Raw genomic sequence first — 26,929 nt, 5'->3', positions numbered from 1 at the left:
AGGAAAATTAAAAGACTCGAGAAATTTCTTCACCAAAGACAGCCGCGAGGGCACGGACACAACTGTTTCAGATAACGAATCGCTGTGAAACGCGACCGCTGTGTGTTTGCACCCTTGAAAAGGCAGGCTGCAAAGGCGTGGGTGTCCTGCTGAACGAAGCTGGGTGCAGCAGGGGCAGAACAGACCATTCCCCCTCCCTTGCTGGTGTTTAAACACGTACCAGAGTGAGATCATAGTGTTTAGGGCCTTCAATTACTCTGCTGACTTCTGTCAACAGAAGCAGCAAACAGCTGGTTTTTGTTTGGTTTGTTGTTTACTATTTTCTAATTGGTAATTTTTTAGTATGATACTGCTATTACTGATCAATTTAAGAGTTTATCATTGAATCATGAGCATTCCTTCATTCAGGAGGACTTTGGCAAGTATCCTCCCTGTCAGAATATCTCATTTCTTAAAGAATAACCTAAGAGGAAGGAAATAATACCCACTTTTCAACATGGTAACTATCACTGATTTCAGTGACAGTTGAAGACATGCAATTGAATCTCTCAATCAGTCTCTTTTTAAATGGATATGTAGGTCCGTTTGTATTTTTATGGATGTTGATCACTTTGGTAAGTAAGCAGAATCTCGGTTTCTTCATTTAGAGATCACTAGATAACCTAATCAATCCCTTTATTTCTGGATAGCCTAAATTGTCCCTGGATCAGTAAGATATTGTAGCAGCATGTGTACTGCTTTGATTTTCGTTGTCAATAATGTGAAGACCTAATAGATCACTTTCATATTCACACTGTAGGTCCAGTCTGAGGTAATGGGAGTTTTTAAATTAATCAGAGAAAGAAGACACTTTTATTTCATTTTGATTTATGAATCCTTCTTGTCATGTACCGTGTTGCCCTTTATTATTTATCAAGGGCCCAAAATAACTAAAATATTTTAAAATAAGTCTTTTAAGTACAGTTAATGCTGTTAGATCTGCTAGATAGATAAAATCAGATGGATAAATGAGAACAAAAGAATGTCTGTACTGATTAAGCCATGAGATACTGTTTCACCAAAACTTTAGGCTTGTGTGTAACAAGATTCAAAATCCTTGAAGAGCAAGACATAAAAGCTAATGAAGAAACATTTACTGATGGCATTGCAATTTGGTTTCAAAGACAAAGACTTTGAAACAGTGATCAAAAAGCTGTTTAAGTAACATAAATTCTGTTTGAAAATAGGCCCAACTATGCTAACTCACAAGATAGCTTTTAAAAGGTGCTCAGGCCAGTTTTAAGAGCCAGATCTTGCCAGAGGCCTTAATCTTCATCAGTACTCCAAATTAAAATTTATTACAGAAAGTAATTACATGTAATTTCATACTAAATTAAAATGCAAAGCTAAATCCAGACAAGTATTTGTTTGACAATATAGGAAGAATACAAATGTATGTATATTATTATACAAATAGGTAGCTATGAAGATAAATACATGACATTGTTCATTGGAAGAACGGAGAAGACCCTGTAATAAGTGCTAACCTAACTGAAAATACAGGGGTTAGTTTCTCTACTGTAAGTGAATTCTGCTTGGTAACAGGGAAATGCCAGAAGAGGTGTCATGGCTCTCAGATCTTGAGACATTAACCAAGGGAGTATCTGTCAGCTCCATGCCAGGAGCAAGTGCTCCCGAGGAGCCGGAGCGCTAATTTTTGCCACTCAGGTTTTGTTTTCTTTGCTTGTTTTCTTTCCCAAAGGAAAGTCAGTCTCAGCAGTCAGTGAACAGTTAATTCTTCATGAATTGATTTTTCAAGAAGGGAAAGAGGAAAAATTTTATAGGTTTTGATTCAATCCACTATACAATGTCTCTTGTGTGAAAAAGAGCTTTAGCTTAGTTCTTTCTGTCCTCTTTTTCAAGTTACTTTAACTCTTTGGAGCTACTAGAATATATTTATTTAATCAGAAAATATTTATTTCCCATTAAATTGCTTACTTAAAGGAAGGGATTTTAACCATGTATTAACTTGGGACAATGTAGCATAGTGATCCACTTCAAAAGGTCCAAAATTAATAAAATGGTTAATTAATAAAGTTTTGCAGTAAAAGCCAAACCATTTTAAGCGAGAAGCCCCAGAAAATGTCTGAATTTATTTACTTACTTATTAAATTGGATTACTTAAGTGACCAGTATCATTACATATTTTCTCTTTTTCTATAGAACTGAGAATTCCTTAGGAACAGACCATTTTGTTCTCAGAAACATGTAGGATACTACAATCTGATAGGAAGTAATTTTCAAGAGCTGATTTTATAAGTTCAGTGAGAGTTGATGTTGTTCCTATTGCCCTGAAAATTAGATAGTTTATCAGCCACATTCATTAGGCTTTTCATATCTGGGCATAGATTGTTAAAATTGTACTTGATGGTGTAACAGTAAGAAATAAACCTAACTGGCAAGCAACAAGAGTTTCTTCTCCATAACTTTGCCAGTTCTGTGTATCATTTCTTACTTGCTTCAGGTTTTTGGCTAGTCTTGACAAATGGAGTGATTCAAGGGAACTGATTTAGGGGACAAGGTGTCAAGCAAGGTATTAAATCCATAGAAATAGGAAACTGCTTGGCTAGTCTTAGAAGATGTCCTGTGTCTCAAACCCAAAGATATTCAAGCTAATTTTTCATTTGCCTACAAACAGTAGGTGCTTTTCCTTTACTTAATTTTTTCACTCGATCAGGTAACCTTCTAGACCTTACCTTTTATTACAAATATGAATGCAATCAGCAAAAATCCTATGCCATTTACTCTAATGGGACCAGAATTTGGCCTTTTTATGTGAATAGAATTTGTATTCCCCATCAGAAGTGATTTTATAATGGCTTCCTCAACAAGATAATCCATCAAGGAGCGGATGACAACTGCACCTAGTAACCTACTTAACAGATCCAGTTTGACAACTATTACACATTAGTGCATGTCATCAAAGCAGGGTGTAACTTAATATTAAATTAATATAGCAACACATTTGATAGTGGACCATAGTTGCTTGAGAAGGTTGAAGGTTTAGAGGCAGAATAATTGGCTTTGAAGTAATACTGTCTTGTAACTGGAATGGAGAAAATACCTGCTGCTTGGGAGGGGAGTTCACTCATCAGATTCAAGTAAATCCTTGAATTTGCTAATGGTACTTTAAAAAAAGAGCTGTGTTCATGAAGGACTTCCCCAAGATTTCCTTTGGTTCATGAACAGGCATATGATAGTATCTGTCCCTAGAGCAGATGTCATGCAAATTGGCATCTTCCAGTGTACAGATTGCCTGTTTTGAGTTGATCTGTTGAAGTTTTACAGGTAAAAGCCAACTTTTCTGTGTCTCAGTTAATTTTGAAATAAAAGATCCAATTGCTAGTGTGTGTTTCTGTGACTGGAATGGAACTGTGATGCGTGAAATATCTTGCAAAAGAGTATATAGCAATAGTCGTGGTCTTAATTCCAGTGAACTATTCACTATACACATAGTATCATTAATAGTCGGGAAAAGTTGTGGTTTTGCTGGGTCCTCGGGAATATTTTTTATTTGATACAACATTTTATCACAGGAAAATTTCTTTTCCTGCAGGTAATCAGAATTTTAAAACTATTTCATAAGACATGCTCGCGATTATTCTGCATCTTATATATGTACTACTTGCATTTAAGAATTGCTGAACATTTACAATATGTTGCAAACAATATGATCTGTACCACCTTTAAATGCCTGGGTTTTTTTAAGAGTTAAAAGATTATTAGGTACAAATCAGGTATTCCAAATTTACACCTGCTTTTCAGGGTCAGTTACAGGAAGTTTTGGATCCGTGTGACTGCTGATTACCTTACAGGTACAGGTCAGTCTTTCAGGGAATAGAGGAAATTCCAAAGTCTATAAATAAGATGAAATGGTTGTAGTGTGAAAAGGCATGCTGGAGTTGGTCAGTAGGGGTTAGTCCACATTAAAGTAGTTTTGTTCATAGGGCAGAAGAAAGCATTTATTGGCAGCAATGCAGCTTCTGAGAGCCACATACATGCCTGATATTCTTTAAATAACTTACCTTATCAAACAGCATAATTAAACTATCGTAAGGACACCTGCCAGAATGAGTAGCGTCTCTGGACAGGATTTTGCTTGATTGGTTATGTCAGACATACAATGTTTTCTTGGTTCATCTGTCTCTTATATTTTAGCAGATAAAATCTTACTGTATGACCTTGACTCTTAATTTCACTGCTGTGAATTAGCTAATCTTGGAGTTCACTATTAGCATACAATAATACAGTATAGACTATTCCTCAAGTATTCCTTTAAACTTACTTTGCTTACAAAGTTCATGTTTTGCCTTCACTACAAAGAATACATGAAAGTATCTGTAACAGCTGTCTTCCTGTAAACAAGTAATAACATTTACCAACAGAATGCTTTTTTGGTTTGGTTTGGGATATTATTGTTTGTATTTTTAAAAAAATTCATTAAATGGAATGAACTGTACTGATAAAATTACCTTCTTTCTGAGGTAACAGCTGATGGCTTTGAGCGTAAAAGCAATAACATCATGACTTGGAAGCAAACCCAATTTTTGCTCTAAAACATTTCCACTCTGTCAGCAGATTTCCATGTTAAAATTAATAAAATACTCAAATCTCTTCCTGTTGCAACACTGAAAAATTTGGTGAGAGTAACATGCAAAATAAAATTAAGTGTCAGACCTGCAGGGTGGCAACTTGGTAGGAAGCATTTTGGTTTATCCTGGCTATCAGTCATAATGTGACGTATATCTACAGTCGGAATGGTATAACAGCTTGACTGGACATTTTGGGAGAAAAGGAGTAGCTGGAAGTGTGGTTACTATTGTCCCAAAGCAACAACATCTGCTAATGCTAAACAACCTCTCTGAGTCACATCAGCTCTAGTGGAAATTACAGTCTCACAAGTATAGTTTGAACTGATCAGCTTTTAGACAGGTTCCATTCAGAATAATGTATTCCATGGATTTTCAGCAGGAAGGTAACCATGTGAAGCTCTGTCTTATTTCAGGTGGGTCCTTCTGGTGTTCTGCTGAGCTGTCCTGAGTACCCCTTTGCTACATTACAAATCTGTGGTACAGAGTATGCTGGCATTTAAATGTGTGTATAACTTCTAAAGTATATTCATATTCCCATTGATGCTTAAAATTAATTACTTTGATGGTTCATAACTGTACTCATAATCTTTTGAAATTGTCTCATACATGTAAAGTGTGTATTCAGCTTCTTGAAAGAGTAGGTCTTGGACTTCCAATCAGCATGCAATGCCAAATCAATGTATTCTATTTCTGTTGACTCCTCTGTGTACTTCATGATTATGATTTATTATGATAATATATAGAAATAATCGATAATTTAATAAATAATTTTATAGCACTGTAAGCCAACATTAAAATATCTGCAAAACTTAGCATTATCAAGGGAGACATAAACATGAATAGTGTGAATTGTCAGCAGAGAGAGGCTACATGGCCTCTTGGAGACACTCTAGAGCTGGCTGTTTTTATCTTCCTGCTGTGTGGCTAGGTAAGTGCTTGTTGTCTGACCAAAATGTAGTTCATAGAATAATGAACATCTGCAGGTCATGTAGGCCAAGCTTTATCTCCTTGGGGATATCACTGAAGATTTTTTTCCCCTTATCTAATGGGAATTTTGCATGTTGCAGCTTGTGCCTGTTGTTTTGTAGGCCTTCTGCTGTGTAACTGAGAAATCTGGCTTCATCTTTTCTATACCCTCCCTTTAGAGTTCACCAAAGTAATCTTTCCCTTGCCTTCTCTTTTTAAGGCTGACCTAACTCTGCTCCCTCAGCTTCTCCTCATGCTTCATGTGCCCCAACCCCTTTATCATCTTGGTGGTCCTTGGCTGGATCTGCTCCACTATGTCAATGGGAGTCCAAAATTGAACACAGTACTCCAGCTGCAGTCTCACAACTGCCAAACAGAAGGGAAGAAATATATCCCTCAACCTGTTGGCCACACTCCTGGTAATACACCTCTTGCTTATCACCACTCATGTGACAGGACTTAATTACGGTATATGCTACAGATGTCTCAAATATCTTCAGACAGCCATGCAAAATAATCCTTCTCCCCTTATTCTTACAGAAAAATACAAAATTAGTGCCATTAGCTCTCTACGGTATAGATTTTCTTACATTATTAATGACTCAAAAGCCCAGCATTAGTATTCATATAGCCTCATTGAAATGCTATAAAATTTTTCACAGACAAGAAGATTCTAGTGGCTGAATCCTGTGAACTTAAATAATAATACATTTACATAAAACTTTGCACTTCATCACTGTCCTTACAGACAACACTTTTGGAAAACTTAATAGTAAGGGAGCTGATAATGTCCTAGGTTTCTGTAATGCTTCTTTTCCTCATTATCATTTCTTTGCAAGCTTCTCAAACGTGCTCAAACAGGTGATGGAAGTTTTCCCTGTCAGCTCTCCTCCCTAACTAAATAATTTACTTTCTAATGTAATAAATGTCGGGCGTATGCTTCCTAGGATGGATGCTTAAATCTAACATTCCATCAGACAAGCTTTGATTATAGGGTTTTTTTAATTATGAATCTACAAGGCAGACCTGGCACAACACTGTCATGAAACTAGTATATTAGTTAGCTTGAGGTAAATCTCAAAAAATACAGTCTAAAAATGTACTGATTTTATATCTCCTTTATGTTCAACAGATCATGATTTACTAGTTTTCATTTGAAGATTAAATTGAGGTTGGCCAAGTATTTCCAAATGTGAGTGCCTAAATATATTTGGACATATATATGACATAACATAAAAGGGCTAATTTTCTGGAGTGTTCAGTGTAAGAAACTACTGTTAAGGTTAAAGGCATGTGAAAATAAGGACCCTTAAGTAAAGGGTCTGTATGACCAACATTTTTGGAAGTCAGACCACTTCTGTGTAGATTCCTACATTTGAAAATATTGGCCCTGGACTTCAGGACATACTATTTCAAACAAACAAACTTGTCTTCATCATCGGTGGTAAGCTCTACAGTATGTTAAAAATTATCACCGTTGATGAAAACAGGACAGATTTTGTTCTTTATATTAAATCCTATGTTGTGCATTAATAGCTGAAATTACTGTAGCAAAATTCAGTAGTGTGGGAATAGTAACTATTTTTTAAAATTACCACCAAGTGCTAGGTGTACAAGAGACTTAGTTGCTGTTCAGGAACTACTACAGAATAATAGAAACTCTAGTGTATGTATGTTGTTTGAAAATACTGTGTAATGTATGTATTATACTTTACTTGTACAAACAAGTTTTACTGAATATTTAGCAATTCCTGTAACACACCAGGCCAATAAGCGTCATCCTGTCATCAAACTGAAATAGATCTGATGTCTTTTCTGGCCTGGTGGGGCAATTGTTACGATTGCTCTTCATTACAATTTCAATTGCATATAGTACCACCAATGGAAACAAGAGAGGCTTTGCCTTACCTTCTTTTATCTTTGGAAGATCTGTAGTTATAAATTGAACCAGATTTTCTGAAATGACTCAGCGCTTTTAGTGAAACTTCTACCATGTCTCTACTGTTTTTTAATTTTGGCAGGAAGATGCATGTATTCATATTTTTCAGAGTATATCTTGCCTCTGAGCTATAAAAGCATCTGTAAAACACCCTGTGACAAACTAGTCTTTGTTTTGAAGGGATGCTTATTACAAAAGCAAGAAGGGTTTTTTGGCAGGTAATTTAGAATAGTTTTTTTCCCTTTTTATGAGGGGAGAAAGGAGGGATGAAATATTCACATTTATTTATTCATGACCATTTAAATTTTATCTGATTCTTCTTCCAGTTTGAAAGACTTCTGTTTCAAGCCAGGCAAGTTTTTTCTACACAGGTATTTCCAAAGAACCCTGAAGTATGCATCATGACTCCCCTCATTCCCTCCTATTTTTTAAAAAATAAACTGATCATTGTTGGACTTTTGGTTTGAAATACGTGTGTGAGAGGTGGAAAACTTTGTTGCTTCAACCATCTGGTACACTTAATTGCCTTTGCTGAGCACGCCACTTCCATAAATACTGGTGAATATAAAATGCACATGGTATAATGGATAGTATCACAAAATAACATTATATCATAAAAATGACACTGCACAGAGAATGAAAGAGGAGCACATACTCAGCTTTAAGTGTCAGCTTCAGCAACTGGAACCCTGTTCCTCAATTTTGATGTAGAAAATTTTATGTCAGATGAGCTGAATATGTATTTATAGTCTAAAGTTCTAGGACTGATTATCATGCTAAATAAAAATACAACCAATATTAGTGTTAGAACCAGAACAAAGAGGATGACGGGCAGAGCACTGTGTTCCAGGTTTTTTCTTAACTGGCATAATGTGACTGGCAGACAGTTGCATTAACCTCTTTGAAAACCTGAAGTTCTTTCCATATTTGGCACACCGAAAAATCTGGTTTTTCTCCCTGTTCTGGTGCAGAAATTTTGTCTTATATATTTTATGAGTAACTTGCAGTGTAGAACCAAGAATGAAGCCCGCATGAGGTGTAGAGCACTACACTTTGGGTACCTAAGCAATGAGATGAGTCCACAGTCTTAAAGACGTTTCCATTCCTTTTTTTGTAGGGACAATTTACTATCCATGAAAGATACTGTATGAGTGTAGCTGAGTAGGAAGCTACTCAGACAGGCTATATTAGCCAAGACAACAATGCAGAGGGCAGAAATGGGTGCCTGTGGGCATTGATCTTGGTATTGGCATTGGTGTCTCATTCCAGGACTGTTTATGCATTTCGAAGTAGCCAAACTCAGGTAAAAATCAACCGAGGTACTGGGATACACATCCAGGACTAGGATTTTTCCTCTGCCCCACCCAAAGGCACACTTTGCTGCAATGGTATGACCAGCTCCTTCTGGCCCTGTGAATTTTGTATTGTTAGCTTCATGGCTGCACAATTTCAGTGGAAAACCTCTTCTCCAGCCTGGAGCTAAGGGACGCCCTGGAAAAAATGGCTTTGAATCAAACCAAGGAGGACAACTGGCTTCCCAATTGCTTAGTATGGTCTCTAAGCCCTGGACTACTACATAGAAAGTGCAGGACAGGTTTTTCTGTCATATGTTTGAACCAAAACAATAAAGTCTGATCTCAGTATAAGGTTAGGTATGATCTAAATTTGGAAAATGGATAAGGTCCTTCTGGGAACTCAGGCACAGGCAAAAGTAGTTCATGAACCCAAGCGAAAAAGGTGGTGGCATCCTTAGCTCTACATAGAAGTTAAACCTAGGCGGTCTTAACACTCTACTAACAAATTTCAGATGTGTGAATACTCAAGTAGCCTAGAATACTGTAGACTGTACTGTTGAACTAGACACTGGTATGTCACCTGGCCTCACCTGAAGTTCCTAAGTCCTTCTGTGGACCTGTTACTATATTCAGAGATACAGTCATAGGCAGGGAGCAGGTCTTCAGAGTGGTGTCTTGGCACTCAAGGCACTGTGTGATAGCTATACAATCTGCTTTAAAGCAGCATTTAATTTTGGTGATTCACAGCCAAGGATGGTGCTTATAAAAATATTATTCTGATCTCTCCCCCTCCTCTCCATTTTCCTCTGAAATTGATAAATATTAGATCATGTTCCCTATTCTGTCATCTGTCATAGACCACAAAATAATCTCAAAGCAACACCAGATCCGATATCTGTAAATCTCAAATATTCATTTTCTTTGTCTAGTTAGAAAATTGTTTTGTATACAAGAAACAATCTAACACTGACGTAAACTTTATGAAGAAATCATAACACTGCTTTAGTATGTTGCAAATGCTTCTTTAGAATAACTTGCACTGACTCATGGAAGATCTTTTGTGGATGACTGGTTCCTCATAAAACTTTGGTAACTAGGTCCCAGCTGGAACACGAGCAGCACTGCACTCTTCTTCCTGATGGTGCAGTACATCAAAAAAAACCCCTAGATGCTCCCCATTACAGGGTCAGTATCTGTCTGGTGGTGGTCACGGAGACAAAATTGTGGGAACCAACGTTGTAGATCAAAGTCAGTGTGTAAAAGGATATGTAAATACAACATGAATACATAACTAAGAATGTTTGCTAGTCCCTAAGTGTCTTAGATTTCACAGCTTAATTCCTATTTAAATTCTTGCATTGTTAAGTGGGTGATTTTCTCCATCCGGTACAGTTATAGATCTTCCCTTAAAGGCTTTTTCCTGTGGCAACTGCATACTGAGTCTCTGTCATCAGGCTGAGGTACAAGTTCCATTCCATCTCGTATTTCAGGTTTGCTGGCTTGGCGTTTGGCATATTGCTGAAATATGTAAACAACACTTAAGAATGCCGTAAGCACTAACATATAATTCATGAAACAGAATTTTCCTCCTCCCTTCCACTCACAAGCTTGCCTTTATCCAGGCTCCTTTTGTCACTGTTTACAACCTGTTTACAAGGTGTTTTTATAACACACCTACTAATAGGCTACACTGCCTCTGAAAACCTCTTTTAATGTTTTCCCCTGACCTATTATTAATGGTAATTTGAATATTGTCATTATTTGTGTCTCTAACCACTTTATGCAGATAATGCTGTCATTTTAGTACAGTTCCAAATTTTGTGTCAACCTATGGCTGCTAAAGCTGAGATCTAACTCTGTACAGCAAAACAGGAAAAATAAATTAGTACTTTCAGAGAACAGAAACTTCTTTCACTAGAGATTTGCAACTCCTAGGGAGGCAATGACTACTTGGCCTGCTTCACCCCGTATCACTCTACTAGCCATACTTCTGGAATTTCTTTTCCATGTATTTATTGTTCTGTAATACAGTGGAGTAACTCATGAGGGGATAAATATGAATGAAAAAAGGAAGAAAACTGTGTACAGATTATCTCCTGTATCTGTTAGAAACTACATACCAAGTGACACTAAACACAGGTCTGACTGTGGGGACGGGGGCAAAAAAAATATCTCTCTCATTCTGTAAAAAAACTATTATGTCAGGTTGCCTCTTTAATGATGAAGCAAGTTTTAGCAAGCTCTTCACACTGATCTCACGTGAATGATATGAACCATGTCTGCTACTGATATAAGTAGGGACTGAATATGAAATTTGTAATGTCAGTAGTAGTTAGGCAAAGTAATACAGTGATCTATTGTACTAACCTGGAGCACTTTGTAGTAGTAGCAGTAAAGCCTGTGAGGCTGAAGTACTTCTCTTGCCATTAATTGTCCTTCTTTAGCAATTTTTCTTGCTTCTTCATCATTTTCCTGGAAAATTGAGACAAAATGAATGAATAATAGAGCAATCAGGTGAGTTACTCAAAGGCTGGCTGGCATTAGAAGTTTTATTAAAGGGGCTATTCAAATCTGCAACTTCATGTGTGACTGCAAAAGCACACTTTGAATTACAGATTTTTTTAAAATACTGAATTGCTTTTATGGTCACAACTGGTACCTTAGGGCTATTAATAAGAACTTTCATGGATAATTATACAATTTTGAAAACTTAGTTGATTACTGCTGTATTGTTCTGTCCAAGCCACAAGCCTCTTCAAAATCAGGTCCGACATCTCCCAGACGTACTCAGCTTTACAGAAGACAAAGCCACAGCTATTGTCCTCTCCTGTGCAATGCAATTCAGTGTCTTCCTTTTAAAAATAACTCTGAATTCATGTACTTACTTTCAAGTTTTTTAGGTCTGTATTTCAAAGCTGTTAGTATTCTCATCTGATTCTTTATGAAGAAGTACAGTACTCTCAGAACAGAACTTTTCTTATGTTTTTTAACATAGTAGCTAAACTTAAAGCACAAATGGCGTTTTCAGTCACATCATTATATCAGTCTGTTTGGTTACAGAATCTCATTCTGACCGTGCTACAGAGCAGCGATTTTTTGTACATTCAAACAGAACATGCAATGACTTCTGTTCTAGTCAGGACCTAAAAAAAGCAATAAATTAATTAATTATCAGTTAGGATTCTGCGTGTTTCTTTGGAAATTACCTGCATTAATCAGTATACTAAGACACTGACTCATTAAACACTTCTGCACATACCTAAAATTAATTCTAAAGTATTTACCTGAATAGAGATGGTTATTTGAATTAAGGCCTTCCCATCTCATACTAACAACAAAATGTACTTCCTTTATTCCAGGATCTCAGTTCATGCAAAATATGTATGTGGAAATACCAAAAAGAAGAGTGTATTAAGATAAATCGTTTACATGTTTGTTTATCACTTTGAACTTGAATTATTAATGGAACTTACCTTAGCCCATTTTATTTTCTCTAGCAAGTCCTCTAAGTTTCTCTTAACTGGAACATAATGTTTCCAAGGTTTTAATCCAATATAAAAATGTTCATAATACTGGGAATCTTGCTTCAATACTAGGCTGTCACCCAGCAAGAGGTATGGAAACCTGTAAGCTGCTACAGTGCCATCTACGTTCACTTGGTATTTGTACTACAGTATGAAGACAGAGAAAAAAAGGGGAAACATTTTGAATCAGAACAGGAACACTGACTGTATAAAAGACTATCTTCACAGGCAAGACATAATTGTGTTTATTAATTCTCATCATGCTGTTTTAGTGTTAAGCAGGTGTAGTTTCATGGTATTCTGGGTAACATAATAGAAAAAGGATTTGTTTTCAACCCAAAGCTGACAGTCAAGAACCTTTGTGTCACATGAACTGCCTGATGGGTATTTTATTAAAGTGTCCTGCGACAGAGCAAGGGGTAGAGCTGGGAAGGAAATAAAACTAATCTATACTTAAATTCAAAACAAGTAAATTTATTCTGATTTAAAATTATAGTATTATGTAGAATAATCTGAAGCATATATTATTATATAAAATAATCTGAAACATCATACTAAAAGTAACCATGAATGTACTGCTCTGGCAGATGCTCATGGCTTCACAGCATTTCTGATAATATTAATCCTTGGAACAGAACTTCAGTTGCCACACACTATAATGGCTTTTTACAGGCCTCTATCCCCTTTACTCATTATACCACTGTGCATGTATTTTTTTAACTTGTTACTACAAGGACTTTCTGACATCCATAATGTACTTGCATTGGACACAAGTTCTGCCCATTATTTTCATATTTACTCCAAGTAAAAGAAACCCTGACGGTGAGAAATCAATTTCTCAATCACCTATTAATTTTTTTTTCCCAAGAACTCTCTCTAAGGGACTCCAATGAAAAAAGTATAGGGGCTTTTTTCAGAAGTGTGTATGACGCTTGATTACAGATGGTCTATCTACCCCACGTGGATCAGTGTTCCCAGTGTAGCATGATTGTTCTGTTTACTGAATGGAATTAGCAAAAGTAAGCCTTGTCTTTTCAGTTGGTAAGACCTTGACAGCAAAATTAATCCAAGACTGTAATTTGCTTGCTACCTTAAAGAAGTCAAAGAAGCCCATCAGCTGAACCTTTCCCAGCTCTTTTTCTTTTTCTCTGAAGAAGAAATATCCTGTTATTCCAGCATCTAGAAGTTCTGGATTTTCCTTGGATAACTTGACAAGATGGAGACGTTCTTCTCGGCTGTCTCGACCTCTAAATAAAGCTCGCTCAGTTTTGTTTTCCCAGAGTGGACCTACGAGCATTGCATGATAAGGAAAAAAGCAAACAGTAATGAAACGTTCATGATACGTGTACTGCAAATAAGGAACTTAGTATGACAGTGGCATTATACTCAAGAGATGTAGTAAAACAGGCATGATTTCTTATAGTGAATCCATAATCACTTATTAATCACAGAGTTTAAACTCCCAGTTCTGGCTTGAATTTTGTGATGAGAAACTGAACCACTTACAAAAGGAAAAATCAGAGAACTGCTTTTCCACTCAACAATTTTATATTTAAACAACTTGAAAGATTTTGAAAGCTACATAAGGAATTATAATCAAATTATGTAAGTAAATACTGATAATTAAAGTAATTCATCTATAAAGCCTGCCACAATAACCAAAATTTCTTTAGCAAAACCCACTTCTGTTACCCAGCAGTTTAGTTAAGTCTTTGAGGAATCACTGAATGATGACTTAAAAAGGAAAAAAAAATGGCTATGCTATGTTATCAAGATACTTAGCAAGAGCTTGAAAGACTTCATCACTGCTTACTGTCTGCTTTTAAAAACATTACATACATACTTCCTCATCCTCTGCTGGGAATGTCCTTAAAGGACCTACTGAAGTAGAGTAGGCTCTTATTGTCTCCTAATTGGAAAAGCAGCTGTACTAGATCACTGAACACAGAGTGCTTCAAACTGATCACTTAATTACAATATTTAATTTAGAAACTAATGAAGAAAAGAGAAACTGTGAACTAATCAAATAAAAAGAAATGCCTCTTCACTCAAGTTTTAATCCTTAGGCATTGTTCACGCCATCTGTCTGGCCCTAAGTATTCATTAATTTCCTAGGAGAGGAAGATATCTGTCAGTAAAACTGACTCTTCCTTCAAAGCTAGAAAAACAATTCAGAAGATCCCACTTTGAGGTATTTTTTTGTACAGAGAGTATTTTCTCATTTGAAAGAGGCTGCAGCATAGTACCAGTTTACTTCTTTCAGGATTCAAATTAATTTTTATGTAAACAGAACATTGGGCCACATCACTGTCAGGAAAAGGATTACTGTTTGATTAGAAGGAACATACTCAAGTCCTTCACGGATGAAAAAGGCCTTCTGATTATATTTACTTTTCTTTTGACAAGTCACAGTATCTTCTGGATACCTTTTAAGCTAAAAATCACCATTATTGTAACCTGGACTTCTTAACATCTGTCTCTATTGAAAATTGGCTCATATTAAGCACATGCTTAGTAGCAGTGTTGAAAGCGTTTACGATCTGTGAAGACTAACCTGCTTTTATTAAGAGACCTCCTAAGGCACTTGTGAACTGAAGACTTCAACACATTATTTGAATGTAACTTGCTTCTTCGATGGAATTTACAAATTCTTTTTTTAAGTCCATGATCTCTAATTTACCTGTATTTCCTTGAATAGAAAGGAGATCATTTGTGACTCCACGTAGGGTTTCAAGGGTCGAGTGGGTTACATCATATGTTGGAAGGACTATATCTCTTGAATCCACAGAGCCACACCATGAAATGACAGGTATAGGACCAGGTGTATCATTGGCTTTCCGATACTCAACTGGCCAATCTCCAACATTAAGGTAAAACTCCACATCAGGAAGACGAACCTAAATGTGTACCGGAGAAAGGGTAATAACACAAAGATAGAAGCTGTTCGTCACTCCTACATATATTCCTCAGTTCTCTCATGTCATGCAGAAACAATAAACCTACCTAGACAGTTAATAGCTTTAGCTGAGCTTATGGTGTGAATTTCAAGTTTCTGCCCTGCAAGAACATACGAGAGAAACACTCACAGAGACTAGGAAAAAACTTGCAGAATCGGACCTTAGCCCCTGCAGCTTTCCTAGCGATTTCATTACTGTCAATCTCAACCCCCCCACATTATCCCTAAGCTACTCTGTTACCTTAATGAAAAAACAAAAGTCAAATCTTACTTCAGGAATTATAGATCTGAAAATACACCAAAAAATGCAGTATTGCCATACTTAACAGTCTTATATGATAAAACCTGATACCTTTCTTGCCAGTGACAGGAACATTTCATCAGAGAACATTTTGAAGTCTGTATACTTCCCTAAGGAGCGACGGTAGATGTGATTATTGAGAATAGTGTAATGAACAATAGCACCTCTTGTTTGACTGAACTTTGTTGGGATTTCCTTAAGCATTCGCTGAAGGTCAATGGTGGGAAAAGAAATGAAGTCTTTTGTAATCTGAGGTTCTTGGGATGGACAAGACATAATGTCCTGCCAGATCTCAGGGTCTTCTTCAGGACAGTCACAATATTCATGATAAACTGGTCCTACAGAAAACAAAGCATTGAGAGTCTGTATTGCTGATTCTACACCAATCATAATTCAAACACATGGGCATATAAATGCGGACATTACAGTGGCTTCACATTTTTTTGTTCCAAGTATTCTGAAGTTTTCCTGGGAATCATCCTCCCCATAACATTTCTGGGGTTTGCCAGTATAACTGAGAAAACATTCTTCTCTTTTCACAAATCAAAATACTAGACTTTTTGTTATCAGGGTAAAATTCATCTGCAAAATGACATTCCATTATTGTGCTACCTGCCAACCACGTAGGGTATTCAGCATTGTTCTAACTGTCCATAACTACCAAAGCCCAGGTATTACAGCTTCAATTTTAGCCTAGTTCAGAACTTTGATACAGTAGTCTTTAACTCTGGCATAAGGCATTTTCTTTTATGTATAATCAACTATTCTTTCTGTCCTCTTGAAGCAGAGAGCTTCAGAAGGTATAAGGAAGAGCCTCAGAGTGGGAAAAAAAAGCCCTTATTTCATGGACTTCTAATCAAAACGGGTTCTGTCCTGTGTCATAGTTTCATAGCTGCTGGCAAATGTGCACCAGTAAAAAGAAGGCACACTACTACCTTGAGGAGTCATGACAGTTTCATTTCAGTTTCAAGACATTTCTAAGTTTGTATTGAGGACATTTTTTTTTTTTTAAATGACCAAAATCTGGTTAAAAGTAGCAGTGAACTGAAACAAGACTGCAGAGAAGTAACTTTGTATTATCTTTTTCTTTGCTAAACAGCTGTCCATTTGAAAGCAAGAGAAGGAAGTTAACAGAAGCAGATGTGGAATGAGAGAATAACTTGCCTTGTTCTCCCTGCTTTTAAATATTTGTTCCATAGTATAGACCTGCACTCAATTAAACGGGACTAATGGAAAGAAATTTAATATTGTCTGGTTAAAGAAATATTGGTTTTACTGTTAGGAAGGATCACACGTTTTAGAAATCACATACATTTGAATTACAGGGTTGGGAACAACAGAAACTCCTTGTTTTTGCAAGTAGTATTTTCTACTTTAGATAAAAATAACACAATCTTTAAGGGAATACCTACTTGAAAACAGTAAAAATACAAGCATTGCTCTCTTACTCCCTACAGATCTGAACAGATCCATTTCCTTATGCAAGAGGGAAGAGGAGATGTCCAGACACATCACTTCAATGTTAGAAGCCACAATCTACATGCTTTTGCATCTACGTCCTGTAACTTGGCAATGCATAGACTGTCACTGCTCACTTCTCTGTATAAGGAGACTGTTTGTGAGACTATACCAACAAGGGCAAACAAACCTCTAATTTCCCATCTCTTCCTCTAGCACTAAATTAGTGCATAGCATTTCTGTAGCAACCAGCATACATTATGTTAAATCAAAAAAATACCTTTACCTTTCAAAATATAAGGAGATTGAGCTACATGCTGATCACCATAAAGTATCTCAATTTTTAACCCCTTTCTGACACTCCCATACATCCGATACCGCATAAGAAATGTGCCATCATTTCTATCCAAAGGGCGAGGGGTGTGAATTCTGGTGCCTTCTTTTGGAGAAAGTGCTTTAATTACCACTTTAAACTGTGTTCTTCCTGAAAAAAGGGAAATAAAAACAGATAAAAGCACTTTTAAGCTATTAGAATCATATACATGAAATAAAGGTGAGAGCAAACTCTACTGGATTAAGTCCATGGAATTTAATTTAACTGCACTAGAAATTTGTGTATTATACCAAGTTGGTAACATTAATTTCCAGTGATGGAAGCTCATCCTACTAAATTTTCTTGATCATCACATACCTAATAAAGGGAAAACCTGTAGATGGAGATAAAAAGTTAAAAAATGATTACAAGTTAGAAGGAAAGGCTAACAGTATTTTGAAGCAAAGATTAGGTTTAATACTAAGTATTCAAGTTAGTGCTCTGAGGAACAATCATTTCCTCTAGATTAAGAAAGACAGGAAACCAAGTTAAAATAACAGGAGAAAAGAATACTTGCCAGCTTGTGGAAAGGCAGTTGCAGCATGCAGGAGTCAGATACAAATTGTTCACGTTTGGGCTGCAGCTGACTGTCTTGCAAATTTAGAGTCCCAGCTACTGAAAAGCAGGGATAAGAGAATGATAGTAGAGATGTTTCCTGGACATCTGTCTGACCTGTGGCTTAAAGATCACCAGTATTTCATCATTAATGCACCGTGACGTTTTAAGTGGGCATGGAATATTTTGTGGACAATATGAGTATGCATAAACAAATCTGTTCTATTCCCTTGTTTCTGTCACAAATGGTAATCGCCATCTTTATTCTTCAAAATAGAGCGGGACAGATTATTCACAACATGTCTAAGAATCGCAAACCAAAAATGAACATTACCACAAAGTAGTATACAGAAAGAAATTAAACTGAAAAAAACCAGATAAAATTACGTTACTAAAATTTGAACGTGTCCCAACAGTACTAAATGACTGAGATGTTACAGTTAATTCTATACAATCCGTATTTTAACATATTTTGTATCCACAAATAAATGCACTGACATGGTAAGTACATCAGTCATTTAATCATCAATCATGTCTCCTTTACTGGATCTTGAAATTGGATTCAACTACTGTGCAAAAGTCTCCAGATTAAATTAGGCAGAACCCTTGTGATTTCAGACATGTGCTTCCTGACATGTCATGCCTCTTCACAGAGAGAACAGTTACCCTGAGTAGCTCAGATTCTTCCAGACATTGTTGTCAAGAGTCAATCCCTCAATCAATAAGCATACGGTCAGTGCGTGTGAGCAGCAGAATCTCTCATGGCTTCAATACACACCCCCTCCTGTGCTTTGTGTTCCAGTGTAAGAATATAAAATGTGGATTATTTGTAATCATCCCTCAAATTTTCTTACTATTCAAAGCCCATGCCAGCCAAAGACGCCACAAAGCAAGTCAGAGTACTTTCATTTGCCGACATATTGAAGAAACAAAATGAAGCAAGCATTCATTCCTTCTTGAAATGCCAGTGTGGCAAGCAGCACTCCCACCGCTAAGGAATGCAGAATATTGTTTCCAGTAGCTACCAGATCGACCATGAGAAGCCCTCATTTGATTAAGCGTCAGTCCAAAATGATTTCCAGAAGTGCCCTTCTGACTTTTGAGGAGTCGAGGAATGTTAAGGTTGCTCCAGATATGTGGTACCTCCTTTTCAAAGGAATGATAAGTGGACACCTCCCTGCTTGCTTACATGGTAGGCTGAGGACACACTGGCAGTACAGCTACGCAGTGTTAAATTTCCTTGTGCAAGTATAGGTAGAGCTCAAGCAATGCTAATAGACTTAAAACTCCAAAACAATTTCTATGAATGGTACATTGGTTTAGATCTAAGACTGTCACAGCTTGGGATCTCTACAGTTTGGATCTATGTGGGTAGAACTGATTCAGACTGGCTCCCAGTTTTGAAGCTCCTCAGCTTGTTTTGGTGTATCTGCAAGCACAGTCACCATCACAGAAGAGGCAGGATACAGTTTTGCCCCCTTCATATATTTTTGACATCTAGCTACTGATTACCTTTCAAGATGCCATGAAGTAGAAATAAGATGGTAATGTAAGAATGTCTCTATGATCATAGCACTTTAAATTGACTTTTAAACTAAAGGTCCGCTCAGCATCTTGCACCTTACAGTCACTAGCAGAGATGCGCAAGATAGTAAGAGCAAAGAAATTAAAGGACTACCTTTGAAGTTACTGTCCTCTCTGTCTACAAATTTGCAACAAAAAGACTTGAAAAACAACTTGTATGCACATAATTTCAATAGCCTTCAGTGAAGGTTTCCCACACCTGCTTAATCCCCATTTAAACATTCTGGTATTTGTTGCATCAAAAACATCCTAAGGCAGTTCTTTTTCCAAAATGTGATTACACATTTACAGAGAAAAAGTGTGTTTTAAAACTTCTGTCTGATAACACAAGAATTAGAGGCATCAAAGGAAGTTCTGGGAAACAATGAGTTTTAGTTCCTCATTTGTTTTCTTCTCCTTGAATTAGTCTGAATCCTGTAGGCAGTTTCAAAACTGTCCATGAGTCAGATATCCAGAACTATTCAGAGTAGTCAGGTTCCTTCTAAATATATCCTTCAGCTCTTCTTTGCTCTGTGCAAGATTATGTTGTACCACGCAACACTTGGTAATACAAGCATAATGGAGAAACAGGGAATAACGACAATCACAGAACTGTTGCATTTGGAAGTGACCTTGAGACCATCTAGTCCAACCCACCTGCTTGGGTCAGCCAGAGCAAGCTCCCCAGGACCGTGTCCTGTTGAGTTTTGAATACCCCCACAAATGGAGACTCCACAATCTCTCTGGGTATTCTGCTCCAGTGTTGGACCACCTCCACAGTAAAAATAAGTCATCTTGTGTTCAGCCTGAACTTCATGTGACTTCTACCAGTCTTCAGGAACGTCTCCTGTTTGCTGTGATCTTTCAAAGAAGATCAAAAGTGGCCTCACAATGATGTCAGCCAGCTCCCTGAGCACTCATGGGTGCACGCCATCAGGCACCCATAGACTTTGGCACATCTAGATTTTAAAGTGTTCCCTAACTTGATCTTCCTCCACCAAGGGCAAGTCTTCCTTGTGCCAGACTTTCCCTCTGGTCTCAGGGACCTGGGATTCCTGAAGGCTGGTCTTAGCCAGCAAAGACTAAGGCAAAGGCGGCACTTCACTACTTTGACCTTTCCTGTGTCATTTGTCACCAGGTCCCCTGCCCCATTCAGCAGCAGGCTCACATTTTCCCTAGGCTCCTATGGCTGTTGAGGTACTTCTAGAATCCTTTCTTGTTGCCCTTCACATCCCTCACCAGATTCAACTCCAGATCAGCTCTGGTTTTCCTAACCCTACACCTGCCCAATCAGACAGCATCTCTGTATTCCTCCTGGGTCACCTGCCCCTGCTTACACCCATCGTATGCTTGCTGCTTCTGTGTTTAGTCAGAAGCTCCTTGTTCATCCCTACATCCCACCATCTTTGATTTCCTGCTGGTAGGGATGGACCATTCTCGAGCTCAGAGAGGCAACCCTTGAATATCAGTCTGCTGAGAAGGCAACAGGGAAAGACCTCCTCTTCAGAAGAAAGTGACTGCTTTAATTTCTGTTCTTCATGATTCTGATGGAACTGGACTTCTGTTGGATTTGGATTACAGAGAAAATGAACAAATGCCAACTAGGATGACACTTGAAATGCTTGAGCCCCTGTGGTTAGGGCTTGGGAAATTTTATTAAACAAGAAGGACAACAAAAGTCTAAGACAGTTGGGACAGCATTTTATTAATTCCCTCTTGTGTGATCCATACTTCTATGACCAAATTATCTGCTTTTCACTTTGTCAGACTGAAGAGACTTCAGAGACTCTGAATCTAGTGCCAGCACAAACACGAGTTTGTAAGGAAGGGCTGAGAAGAAAATATCAAGGAGCTGGTTTCCTCATGAATGGTCTTCTTCATAAGGACAGTGCAGAGCTGTAGTCCAAATAAGAGGAAAACCACATTTCTCCAAAGGTAACAATTTCTGTTCCTCACTCAACTAAATACCGCCAGAGGTCTTAATGCAGGAGTGAGTCCCCTCCTTTTGAATCTGGCAAAGGATTCCATGCATGACTCTCCCGAAGGAATAAACATCTCTGCTTCTAAATGTCACTCTTGTCACAACCATCTTTTTCAACTCTCTTAAAAGCAGCTGACTTCAGCCAAGCATCCTCTCCCTATGAGTGTCACCTAGTAGTATTTGGAGTAAGAACCCTTTGAATCCAGAGCATGTCATGAGGTAGGATCACAGAGAAAAGAGTTTTCTGTTGGTATTACATCTTTAGCATTTTAACTGGCTATAGAGATTTCCTACCAGAGAAAAAAAAGCTTTCAGTTATCACAAAAATGAGTGAATATTGAGAAATCACAAGTCAAATACTACTGAACTCGATCTCTTTGTCTTCACCCACAGGAAATAACTAAGCAGGTCTTTGTTCCTCGCTGGTTATATACTTACCGCTCTAGAGACATGAGGAGCTCTGGATCTACCCAAAGGATGTGTTAGTTTTAGTTGGTGGCAGTTTAGATGCAGGAAGCGTTTGATAAGGGAGGAGTGACCTGGTAACAAAGCTCTCTGGGAAAAGCTAACCCCACTGAAAGGGAGGGGGAAGAAAAAGGAGACTGAATATTTAACGTAAGTACAAATTATTCACTGGAGGTGACAAGATTTTTGTTTATGATTTACAACGTTCATTCTGTAATGGAGCCAAGGCCTTTAAGCATTTAGTTATAACAGCTTTTTGCTGATTTCTTTTTTAAAAATTGGAGGAAGGTTACCATGGTACTTTCATTCACATTTCTCTGTTTCTCTCAATGCAGAGAAACCATACAAGAAAAATGTGTCCCTGTTGAATCATCACCACTAGTACTTCTGTATTACCCTGAAAACCTGTCTGGGACAGCATTTTAAGTACAAAATAATTTTCCAGTCCTGAAGAGAGACTCAAATTCAGACACAGTCAAAATGGGATACTTTAAGTAATCCAGATGATGAAACTTGCTTTATGCCTTTTTTTTTTTCCCTCTTGCTTACAGAAAAGGGTATTCCATGCATGGATGAAGGACTGAAGAAATGCAGGGATGGAAAGAGAAAAGGCAACAAGGTATTGATTTATGCAAATTGTTAGAGAAGGACAAAAAACTCAGCCACCCTATTTCTAACATGTATACAGAAGAGAAATTAAAATGTCTGAAAAGTTTTTTTTCCCTCAACTGTTTTTTACTGAAATCATTGCTGGTTACTTTTGCAGATGGAAATTGTGAAATCAATAGTGTCAATAACGAGGCAGCTGAACAAAAGAGGTTCGCTTAGCAAACTGGACTCCTTTGAATAGTATATACTTCACAACAGGGTCGGCTGCAAGGGCATATATCCAGGAACAAAGAAATACAGGTTGTGTAGGAAGATGTGTGACTATCACAAAAGCCCAGGCATCGTGGCCAACAAAAGACCTGAAGGAAGGTCCTACGGTGCTGCAGATATGAAGGTGAGCATAACTGAGAGGCACTCTGTTTAGCTGCACTGAAATGAGGGCTGGCAGAAATGTACCACTTCTCTTTGGAAGTATTTCGTAAAACCTGCAAGGATACCTGGGAGGCCTTCAAAATAATTCATTAGCAGAGTACATAGATCATCTGAAGAACAGTTAACAGCTGACTTTGTCATGGTCAACTGTGCATAAAGACATGGTGGGCAGTTGTTAAACCTAGGTGAAAACCTAGCAGAAAAGAAGGGTAAGGCGATCCAAGTATCCACAAAAAAAAAATCTATGCAGTTTATATTAAAAGTAAGATCTATATTTTCAGCAGTGATTTTTTATTCTTTGGAATATTTTTTTCTAGGGAACAAGTGAATTCCACATCATTTGTCATCTTCCTAAGATGGGTCAAAGAGTTACAGCCTGTGGTCAAAATTACTGTGTGATGTGCAATACTACACATTAATTCTGCTGATTAGACTTAACACTCAGAAAACTCACCTGGATGTAAAATCTACCAATTATCCTATGTAAGTTTCATACTGGATGCCAGTAAGGACTGACCTACTTGACTGAAATTCTAATGCACACAAAATATGTAACAGATTTGGACAAATTTTACAAATGGGAAGCCTTAACTGCAGCTCTCCCACTCTGATTGCAATATTCTTGTTTGTGCAATGGAGGTGATAATGCGGATTTATTTAACTACCCAGCAGGGATAGTCTGAGATGTGTTTAGTTTATATTGGAAAGGAGAACCTTAATAAATATTAATTGCAATTCGTAAAGACATTTTACAAATAGAATTTGAACATTTGAAATTGTTTGAGAACTGAAATTTATATCCCGTGTCTCTACGAGTACATTAAACAGTGCTCACGCACTGGAATATGATCAATTGTACCGCTAAATTGTTAAAGGATCCTTGGCACTCTCCTAAAGAAGTCTGGGCACGGCTCAGCAATTAGCACAGGACGAGCCAACAGCTCTTCCCTGCTGGCAGCACGCATGCACCGCCTTGGTTTGGAGGCTGCAGAATGTCATGGAGCACTCCATGCCAGGTGGCATCAGGACCTGGAAACATTCCAAAGACATTGAATTTATTAATATAAATACTAACACACATGAACACACTGAGGTCAAAACGAGGTTCTCAGTAAACCATGTCCTATCAGTTTATCTTGGAGGATTTAAACCAGCACAAGAATCCAGTTGATCTTCACACCTTTTTACCTTTAGCAACCTGTCTGAAGCCAAGGCTCTCCCCGTGTGGCAGACGTCAGCCTCCGCCTCGCTGGCAGCGAGCGTGCAGTTGCATTCTTCAGTGCAATTACAAAACTGCGCTATGATCCAGCACTAAGTTACAACAGCAGCTGGAGACAGGCCAGACCTGAAGTATCTGGGGTTCTGTCAGACTGAAGATAGAACCTGTACGATATAGGCCTACTCTTTAATTTCACAGGCCTCAGCCTTCTAAAGGCAAGACGCGAAGAGGCCATGCCTACTTGGCAGACACCCTCTCGGTACCATCTATGTGAACAGCAAATAATACGGAACCAAGTAAACTAGTTCTGCCCTATATAAATCAGCAATATAGGAGTTCCACTGAGTGGTTATCTCAGGGTTATCATCGTTATGAAATCCACGATGCAAAAGTTACTTTTATTATAAATTAAAATCATTAGTGTCAAGCCTGCGGAAGTAACTTGCAGCAGCGAAGAGCTGACTGGCAGCACAGGGGGACCAGGAGGGCAAACCCCAACTCCCACCCTCAGGAGAAGGGCCATGGGGCGGCCTGTGCCGAGCAAACCGGAGATGAAAACGACAACTCCTTCACGGAGCAGCAGCAGGGTCACGGAGCCCAGCGCCGTGCTTACCCGACAGGCATTTTAAGCAACTGGTGTGTGTGCGGCGTTAAAGAAACCACGTTCGTGCTTCCGAGCAGGGCACGGGGGCTCCCTCACGCCCGCCGCCCCAGCGGCCCCGCTGCCTTCGGAGCGGCCCGGGCTGGCGCTGCGAGCCCCGCGGCGGGCAGGGGCGGGCTGGGCACCGCGCTGCGCCGGGGGGGGGGCGGGGGGCTGCGGCCGGGCGCTGCGCTCGGGGCCCGGCCGGGGGCACGGCAAGTGCTGCGGAGCGGGGAGCAAGGAAGGGGAAGGATGGGAAGGAGGGGAAGGGGCCGGGGCGGGCAGCTGCAGCCCCGGGCGGGGTCTCCCTCCCGCCCGCCCGGGCACTCGCACGGTACCTGGCGGGGAGCGGGAGAAGTTGCGTCCGGCCGCGCTGACCGCCTGGATGTAGAAGTACCCGACGGGCAGGGCGAGCCCCGCCTCCAGCCCGGGGCCCCACGCCAGGCTCCGCTCGGCGCTAACGGGCTCCGCCGGCCGCAGCGGGGGCAGCGCGGCGCCCAGCAGCAGCGGCAGCAGCGGCAGCAGCCCGCGGCTCCCCATCGCCCCGCCGCGCTGGCCGCGCCCGCTCGGGGCGGGGGGGCCGGGGCCGCCTCTGGGCCTGCGCGGCCCCGCGCCCGCCCCCCGCCCCGCCGCCGCGGCGCCCGCGGGAGGCGAGGGAAGGGCCGGGCTGGCCCCGGGCGGCTGGGACCGGCACCGCCCCTTCCCCCCGCCGGCCGCCACGCCGCGAGTGGCCGGGGCCCGGCTGCCCCGCGGGGCCGGGGCCATGGGGGCTGGGGGCGGGCGCCCCCCGCGGGGCCGGGCTCCCATGGGGCCGGGGCGACGCGGCGGGGCTGGTGTGAGGTGGGGGCGCCCAGCCCGGCCGCCTCAGCCCCTGCGAGGCCCGGCTGCCCCCCGCCCCCCGCAGGCCCGGCCGCGGAGCCGATCCCTCTCCGTGCCCTCCCGCCGGAGCGGTCACCGGTGTGGGGGGACACGGCGCGGCCCGCAGCCGCACAGCTGGCCCGGCATTGACCGAGGGAAAGCCCCGTTTCTTAACTGTGACTGCCGGTGCCGGCTTATGTACAAGCAGAGATTGCTGTAAAAGAAAAAAAAATACATATAATTTACAATTCCTCCTCGCAGTTTTAGGTTTTCCCACCCTCCGTGACTGCTTGAAGCGGAGGACAGAGCCGGTCCCCTGGGACGCAGCAGCACGCGGCTCCCTGCGGCTGGGCTCGCCTCCCAGCACGGGCTCCCACTGCGTTCCCGGGCTGGAGATGTGCTTGGGGCCTGCGGGTGAGGTCCTGCCGGTGGCCCTCATCCCTGCGGGATGCTTGGTGATGGGGAAAGAGGGGCCGTGGTAATGTTCTTGAGAAAGTGTAACAAGAAAGTCATTTAGTGGACTTAAAATGATGGAACGCAAGTCAACAGGGAAAGCCTCCAATGATTTGCCTCCTAAAGTTGCATAATTTTTACCAGAAGTGTTTGCTGCTACTAGGAAATATTTCAGGGTGTTGGTCGGTGGGGTGTGTGCGCGCGCTTACAAGGCTGTAGGAGAATTAACTCGATTTTCTGTGCGAGCCTGGATTTTCACATGCAACACAATGAGAGCCCGACTGAATGCTGCGTGTTTTTGAATAACACGAACTTCAAGTCTCGGTGCATACAGACCATGAAAAACAGGTTCCTTGGAAGTGGAATTATCAAGTCTGGTTTCCTCCTTGCTTTTGTCTGTAGTCTCCTAAACTCCCTCGCTTCATATAACCACAGATCTCCGCTGGCATGCCATGTGTGATACTCCCAACGGGCAAGAGAAAACACGTATGGTCTTAACCTGGAGTTCCAGGCGTGCTTCTTGGGCAGGCTGTAGAGCCCTGGCTGCCGCTCTCAGGGCAGGGGTCAGCGAGGGTGGCTTCCCTCGCCCCCTGCGCCGCCTGGGAGGACATTGGGATTTCCAGTCACCCGCGCAGTCAGCGTGGATAGACCAAGGGCCAGCCGCGCCTGGCCGACCCAGGCGATAAACTGGCTCTGCAGAGGAGGGGAGAG

General features: G+C 40.2%; 1 protein-coding gene across 4 annotated transcripts; it reads right to left on the bottom strand.

Annotated features, from left to right (window-relative positions):
• Nucleotides 1-7,803: 7,803 nt before the first annotated feature.
• On the bottom strand, nucleotides 7,804-25,491 carry POGLUT3 (protein O-glucosyltransferase 3). 4 transcript variants are annotated; one of them, XM_055803088.1, is made up of 9 exons: nucleotides 25,246-25,378; nucleotides 17,957-18,055; nucleotides 17,357-17,550; nucleotides 15,664-15,950; nucleotides 15,036-15,252; nucleotides 13,446-13,642; nucleotides 12,305-12,499; nucleotides 11,199-11,303; nucleotides 7,804-10,349 (listed from the first exon to the last, which is right to left on the bottom strand). In XM_055803088.1, exons 3-9 carry the CDS (start codon nucleotides 17,451-17,453, stop codon nucleotides 10,224-10,226), a joined length of 1,224 nt encoding a protein of 407 aa, XP_055659063.1. In that variant the 5' UTR covers nucleotides 17,454-17,550; nucleotides 17,957-18,055; nucleotides 25,246-25,378; the 3' UTR covers nucleotides 7,804-10,223. The 4 variants fall into 4 exon arrangements, with proteins under 4 accessions (XP_055659063.1, XP_055659064.1, XP_055659061.1 ...); XM_055803089.1 differs by having other exon boundaries at nucleotides 17,957-18,058; nucleotides 25,246-25,324; XM_055803086.1 differs by lacking the exon at nucleotides 17,957-18,055 and having other exon boundaries at nucleotides 17,357-17,554; nucleotides 25,246-25,491.
• Between the last annotated feature and the right edge of the window lie 1,438 nt (nucleotides 25,492-26,929).

Source organism: Falco peregrinus, chromosome 4 (assembly GCF_023634155.1).
Source record: "Falco peregrinus isolate bFalPer1 chromosome 4, bFalPer1.pri, whole genome shotgun sequence".
Lineage (NCBI taxonomy): Eukaryota > Metazoa > Chordata > Aves > Falconiformes > Falconidae > Falco > Falco peregrinus.
Note: the sequence above shows the minus strand (reverse complement) of the source record. Positions and strands in the feature narration are given on the sequence as shown.